At 33.1% G+C, this 7500-nt stretch overlaps 2 protein-coding genes across 2 annotated transcripts; both read right to left on the bottom strand.

Moving 5' to 3' along the window:
• Window positions 1-1507: 1507 nt before the first annotated feature.
• On the bottom strand, window positions 1508-2910 carry LOC149885962 (uncharacterized). The gene is made up of 2 exons (XM_090093886.1): window positions 2179-2910; window positions 1508-1989 (listed from the first exon to the last, which is right to left on the bottom strand). Exons 1-2 carry the CDS (start codon window positions 2777-2779, stop codon window positions 1508-1510), a joined length of 1083 nt encoding a protein of 360 aa, XP_089950012.1. The 5' UTR covers window positions 2780-2910.
• A 1860-nt stretch (window positions 2911-4770) lies between these two features.
• LOC149885961 (uncharacterized) lies at window positions 4771-6900 on the bottom strand. The gene has a single exon (XM_090092785.1). The coding sequence runs from the start codon at window positions 6649-6651 to the stop codon at window positions 4867-4869; it is 1785 nt and encodes a 594-aa protein (XP_089948911.1). The 5' UTR covers window positions 6652-6900; the 3' UTR covers window positions 4771-4866.
• Between the last annotated feature and the right edge of the window lie 600 nt (window positions 6901-7500).

Below are 7500 nucleotides of genomic sequence, written 5' to 3'. Positions count from 1 at the left end.
CTCATCGTTTTAGATCCTCATCGTTTTAGATCCTCATCGTTTTAGATCCTCATCATAATTCCAATTGTATTTAAGTCATAGAGTCACACATAGGTGATTGTTTATGCAGTCTTTTGCAACAAGAAATCAAACTGCAATTTTACCGCGAAAGCTATTGCCATGATACACGTATAGCAATTAATGATTGTGCCCTACGTTTAAGGTGTAAAAAAACACTCTTTTTCACAGAAACATAGTTGGGGAATATATCCTGGTTATATAGCGAGGATTCGGCAAACTAGTCCCGGGTTTAATTATTTTTTCATGATGGGACACACTTGTCCAAAATGGGAAATAATTACTCCGAAGCTTCCCGAAAAAACCCTTTGGAGCGAAGTATCTACATATGTTCCTGATTAGAAAAATGAAAAAAATGAAATCCTTTATGACCGTCCGAGCGAGAAATTTTAGTTTTAAAATGTAAGAAATTGCGACAAAAAATATTTTTTTGCAATCAAAAGAAAACACATTTTTTATTCACTAAACATTGATCTACACTACATAACAGATCCCTGATGCATGGGTAAGTCACTAAAATGTTTAAAAAACTTTAAAATCAAAAGTAAAATGATTGTTTAGCAAGTTTAATTTTGATTTTTTTTAAAATGATTTAACAATTGTCCACTGTAGATTGCTTTTATTCTTTTTATTCTATGAACACATAACAAAGAAATAATGTGAGAAAACAATGTGAGAAAACAATGTACTCTTTAAAAAATTGAGTTGGGGGCAGCTTTAATGTTAGTTAGTCAAGCTTTTTTGAAAAACTAAAACATAAATAAACTGAAACAAAGAGACGATGTTTTCTTGATAACTTTGCATTAAAGACGCTTGCTGTTGAAATCTACTATGCAACTCAGCAACTTTTCTGGATAGTCTGGATGACCCAGAGGCCTTTTGTATCTCTCCCAGTGGGTTCGGAAACTGTGATGAAGGGCTTCTGTTGTCTGTTCGCTGAATTGTCCAAGAGACTTTTTGTGACGATCAATGAAATCCTTGACATGAAAGAAGACAGTGTGGACTTTTGGACTCACACTTACTTTTGGCAAGGAGAGGAAAGCCAGTTGAAATTGGTCAATTTTCTTTGAGTAGTTTGAATCCAGATGATTTCCAAAGCAGGTATTCACAACTGCATCAAACTTTCTCAAAGTGTCGATGAATGGAAAAACATGAAAAGCTGAACAATTCTCTGCTTGTCTTTGAAGAAGGTCAACATTTTTGAGGAGTTTGCGGCATTCATTCCCAGCAAACGGCCCTCCGTGAAAAGGCTGTTCTTTGATATGAAGAGCTTTAGGCCATTCTTCAGCCTCAGGCCAGGAGTCCTTTAGTGCCTTGAACAGATGGTTCACTACACCGAGAAGGAGATGTAGCTCCATTGGTGGTATGATGTCAAGAACAAGTGCATTGTCAGAAAAATCCAAGAGGGGCTCATGCACCACATTCTGAAATTGTTTAGCCTTTTTCATGTCTAAACCAGCTGCTTTAAATGAGGCATAAGATCTTCTGATGGATCCAAAGGTTCGAAAGTTACCATTCTGTGATAACCTATTGTGGTCAATGTCACACCATGTGCAAGGGTGTGAGCTGGCATGTGACCGTCAATTCCAAGCTTGACTTTGTGCTCTTTATACACTTGTCTTTTGAGCAAGACATCATTGAGAAGTTCAGAGAGATTCTTGCAGTGAACCACAATTTGTTTCTTTGTCTGAGACTTTTCATGTGTCACAGTTATGTTTGTGTGAGTGAAATGTTCAGATAGTTGTGTACCTATTTGATGGAATTTTGCCCGGAATTGAGGTTCAACAACTCTGGCTTGTGCAACATGGTTCAATGTTGAGGCCAATTTTTTGACGCTTGCATTAGACAGCCCTGTGTTTGTCTGAATGTTTGCAAGGTCTTGGGCTTTTAGAACTACTTCATCACCAAAGAGTCTTTTTGCGCTTGCTGCACCTGTATTAAAAACATTGCTATGAGTAGGAGCAAATTTTTCACATAAACAACCAAGTTTTCTTTATGGAAAGTAAAGTTTAGATTTGAACTGCAAATTTTATTTGTTAAAGGTTTTTTCTTTTGTAAAAGACAAAGACAATGACAAAGTTTTAATTACTATCAGATAAAAGATTTGCAAGTTACTGTTACCTGGAGTAATTGGCAAAGGTCGCCCACCACCACTTTGTGCTATTCTTAGGGTTCCATGAGGAGAAGCCTCTTTAGATGAAATGACTGCTGAAGCAATCTGTTCACTGACTTTGGAATCTTTTGATGCCAACATCTTTATGTTATGCCTGAATGTGAACTGATTGCATTGATGAGGTACTCCTCTTCCAATTAAGGAGAGGCAATCAGAACATCTTCTTTGGTCTTGGGATGGTAAAGGCTGTTGTGGCATTTCAAATGGGTCCTTTTGCAATGCTTTCAGGTGTCCAATTTTGCAAATGATGCAATCACACTGCTGCCCTCTTGTCTCAGGCCTAGGGATGACAGATGAGAAATCAAAAATGGGAGGGACAGAGACATTCTCAACATTTTTCTTTCTCCTCAGAAGCAGTCTGCAAGAATCACACATTCCAAGTGGGACTCGTGTGTCACAAAAGTCAACATCCTGAGAAATCAGACTCTTGACTTGGTCTTTAAGAAAACTTGTTAGCTCCCTAGAACATTTTTTCATACAGAGGAGACAAACTGACTTCCAACAGTCTTCATGATTTTTTGCTGAGTTTGGCATTTTTGAGTTGTGCATTCCACGAATGAAAACATGAATATGTCATTAAAATGCCTTTTCCCGAAATTTGGTTCAATATTTTATTAGGGATGTGCCACTAATACTTAAGAACTGATTTTTTCATCAAATTTTGAAAAAAAAAATTAAAATTTTTTTTGGCAAAAAACTTATTTTTTAAACTGAAATTTCTCGCTCGGACGGTCATGAAGGATTTCATTTTTTTCATTTTTCTAATCAGGAACATATGTAGATACTCCGCTCCAAAGGGTTTTTTCGGGAAGCTTCGGAGTAGTTATTTCCAATTTTGGACAAGTGTGGGGACAATGCTAGACTAGAAATAAAAATCGAATACAAATTTTTTATACCTAATGCTTTAATTCCTTAAACCTAGACCACAGGGGCAGATGAAAGGGAGTTGACGGCAATTTTCAATTAATATGTCTGAGACAAATGCCTTAGAAATCGGAACTCATATTTTGGTTCCTTTTCAAAGCAGCTTTGCAAATTTTTACACTAAATATTACGCGTTTCCTATTGAAAATTCACTTTAAAGTCACTATTAGATCAAACCATTTTTTGTTTTTTTCCAAGAACTTTCACTTAGAGGGATTACTGGAACGCTATCTCAGCAAAATATCTGAGTATAGAAACAAAGCTTTAAAATGAATATATAATATATTTGCAAGAAAGAAATAGTTTCGGTTTTTGAAACATAAAACATAAAAATATGAACGTAGAACACATCTTAATCAAGGAAGTTGATAAAACTTTATTTCAAAGTGTATTGTTATGCAAACTTCAAAGACTACTAAATTATTTAAATTTTTGGTTACCTATTTAAGCTTCGTTTAGAATTGTACAACTATTTTTGAAGAAAACTAAAACTTTTAGTATCCCGTATAAATCTGGAATTGTGAGTTGTAGAGTAAATTATAATGAATACAGTACATGGCCTAAAGATGAAGTACTTTCCCTACTTTAGAATTTTATTATTAAGCCTCGAAGTTTTATATATTAAAAAATAGTGGCCTGAAAATACAGAAAAAATTGAGCTGATTGGAGCCAACGACCAATATGCTGCACGTAGTATTTTTAATGCGACTTGTTTATCAACACTAAAGCCGGTCACCAGTCTAAATCTGAGAATCAACAACTAAATTATTTTCTTTTTCTGAATTTTCTAGACAGAAATTTCCATAAAAAAATAGAACATCATAGTAATATCTTGACAAGAACACAAATTTATATCCATTTTTATAACAAAATACATGATGAAAGAGTTTAAAATAAGTGTTTACTACTAAATTTTTCTTCTTTTAAAAATTGGAAAGTGTTTTATTAAGTAAAATAATCTTCGTAATATGTTTCGTAAGCTTAAAAGTTACCAAAATGAAGGAGAATTTTTCTGTCCCTCGTTATTCAGATACTCTCAGACATATTGCGCGATTTAATGTTTTTTGTTTTTATGCATGATTTGTATATTTTTTCTGCCTGACGTTGATTACTACTTCTCAACTAGTAGTCTTCGATTTATGTTTAAGGTGGCTCACCCCCTCTAAATCTAACTTTTTATTTATAAAGGTTAAAAACTTGTTTTTTATTTTTTATGTAAGGAAATTCTATTAAAACTTTAACTTCTTAAAAGAAAAATGAAATTTCCATTTTTTGATGCTGAGTCAGCATAATTTGTCTAAAATCTTACCTTAGCTAAAACAATGATATCTTGAGTAAAATTTGCACTGAATACACCATATTTTGCCAAATGGTAGCTAAATAGTTGCTCCAGGGCTGGAACTAAAATTTTTTTCAAATGTTAAAAAAAACTAAAATGGCAGCAATAAAGGTGCAGAAATTGATTTAGTGCCTGTGTCAGTCTAACAAACTACATTCAAACTAATTTATTTATGCTTAAAATGTTAAAATTCTAGTCCCAGCCCTCATAAATAAGTTAATCAACATACTGTGAAAATTTGAAGATAAAAGCTTTAACCAAACTGAAGATATTAACGTTTTCGTAAGAAAAATATATTAAAATAAGAAAGTCTTAAAAAACACATTTTAAAAAAAAAAACATAAAAACAAAAAGTTTTTTTTATAAAAAGTTACTAAAAACTGCCACTAGCATAAGATTTCATATCATCATTCTCCTTGTCAATGTCTAAATAACCTTTGTTTATTGATCTTATATGTTTTCTTCGTGTTTTACTAACATCAGTCGATTTTCTTGACATATTTGATAGTCGGTTTTTATCTTTTTTGAAAGCTCCTTTTTCAAAATAAACACCTCCAGAAAACCCAAGCATTTTAAAAATGCAATTTAAAGAAGAAAATCCATCATTGTAATTTAAAATAGAAGAATAAACAGATATTTCAAGAATTTTCCTTGCAGTAAAAGTAGTTTTAGGGCATCGCTGCCATATCAAACCATTAAATGACTCATTGCAGTTTTGTGTCATCCCATGTAAACACTTTCTTAGCATTTTAGGGTTTGATAATTCTTGAAAAATAGGTTTAATTTCCTCCATAATTGCTACAGGTAAATTTATTTTTTGTCTATAGCTTGTTTTACCCGTAACTTTATCTGATTGCCATTTGCACCAACTGCTTTTCCCTTTTAAACAAAATTGATGACGAGTGACTTCATATGGAAAGTTTGTACAATGGTAAAGTACAGCTATTACAGAATTTCTCATACTCAGTAGGTTATTTTTATTTTGTCTTATAGCCATTCCAACAAAGTTCTGCATTGTGTTAATAGTTTTATTGGTCAACCTTCCTTTTCCGGATATTTTTAAGCCATCGCTTAACAACCTGCCTTTAAAATCTTTAATTTTTTGACGCAAACGAGAGCCTTCTCTTTTCTGATAATGGCCAATACATTCTAGCTTTTCAATAACATAATCACCGTATGGTTTACTTTTAACAACATTAGAAAATGAACTTGAGTCACCATCTCCAAGGTACTTAGTATATCTTAAATTATACTTTTGTATGGACGAATGGAATATTTCTTGAGTTCCAGCAGCTTCCATTGACCCTGCTGAGCCAAAATGATTTACTTGACAAGTGTGTGTAGCTTTCCAATATTCAAAATCAATAGGATTACTAATTCTTCTATGTACTTCACACTGCATACAAAACTTAGATAAAGAACAAACATCAATCACCTTTTTATTTTCATGCGAAAGACCAGCAACAACACCATTTAGGGAGGAGTACCCACGACGTTGCCATGTTCCATCTATTGATATGCCACAGTCAATAATTTCATCATCAGAAGCATTTGCATTTATAATTTCCCTTAGTTCTGATACAGCAGCTTTCATACTCTGAGAACTGCTTTCTTTATAAACTTTATGTAGTTTATTGTTTGTAATATTATAACTGTGATTCGTAAGAGGTGGAGGCATATTCATTATAGCAGTAAAAGTAGACATAGCTTCTCTACCACGTCCAATTTCACGAAATGCCATAACAGCACGTAAATTTATTTCATATGGTTTTGAACTAGAAACACTTTGATTTACAGATGGTGATGAATAAAATGTACTTTCAAAGTCACAGTTTGAACATTGTATTATAATTCCAATAGAAAATCCCATACGTATAGATTCATTATGAAAAAAAGTTAGCTTGCTATTACACTCACTGCATGTGGAATACTGTTCAAATATATTTTTAGTAATTCTAAAGTTACAAATAAAGAAAAAATTGTCAACTTCGGAATCACAACTTGTTGCAGCACTAAAGTTATGTTTTTTCTTAAGCTTTGATGCACTTGTTGTTTCTGATTTCCTGCTACAACCATTTACTTCCTCTGCTCTCCTTGTATACCTATTTCCATGATATTTTCTCTTTAAATTTCTAATATTATTCCTTTTGTTCGCCATATCCAGATAGATAGTTTTCAGTTAAATTACATTGAATTAATGATACAGAGCACATTTTTAAGAAATATTACATTTTACAGAACAGTAGAAAAGCATAATAGATCTAACATTGAAAAATAGTTCAAAACTTTAAGTTAAAACCTTCAAGAAGTAATGAATAAATTTGTTGTTTACACCGTTGCTATGGCGTTGCTAAGGAGTAGGAAACTGTATTAACCACAATAACGGTATTTTTTGTTACTTTTTAAGCATATAATAGTAAAAATATATTATGAATTTTGTACTTCGATGCTTAATATAACATAATTCAAAAAAAAAAAAAATTTTTTTTTTTGATTTTTAATGGGGGTGAGCCACCTTAAGCACGTATGGCTTTTTCTTTTATGTAGGCAATAAAAAGGGGTCTGTTGATTTAAATATGACGGTAGCTATGCGTATAGGCTGAAATTGGCCTCGACGGATGGCTGTACTGGGGATTCTCGGACGCCCAGTCATGATGATTTTGGTTGCTTACGGCCAACTCGTCTCACGAAAGTCAATAACTCGTCCCCCGTGAAAACGTTGCACCTTTATAGAATAGATCTGTTCCCAGTGGAACCGCATGCTTTTTTTCGCAATGGATTCTGGATCTTCCTAAGGGGTAATTTAGAAAAGCGCTTTTATTGCAAGTGCTGAGATAAAAACAACTTTTGTTACTTGTTATAAAAAATTAAATACCAAACTCAAATGTTAGCTTTTAGTAAAAAAAAAAGATTAATGGAAATTATTGTTGTTTTTGGATGCCGTAACTCTCGGTGAAACGATAGAAAAAGCTATCGGCACCTTCCGGAATGATTATATATCTCAAGC

This window comes from Hydra viridissima, unplaced genomic scaffold (genome assembly GCF_058129835.1).
Source record: "Hydra viridissima isolate aposymbiotic clone 2 unplaced genomic scaffold, HvirCarnegie_v1 scaffold_7, whole genome shotgun sequence".
Lineage (NCBI taxonomy): Eukaryota > Metazoa > Cnidaria > Hydrozoa > Anthoathecata > Hydridae > Hydra > Hydra viridissima.
The sequence above is the reverse complement of the archived record's forward strand: the minus strand, read 5'-3'. Positions and strand labels throughout refer to the sequence as shown.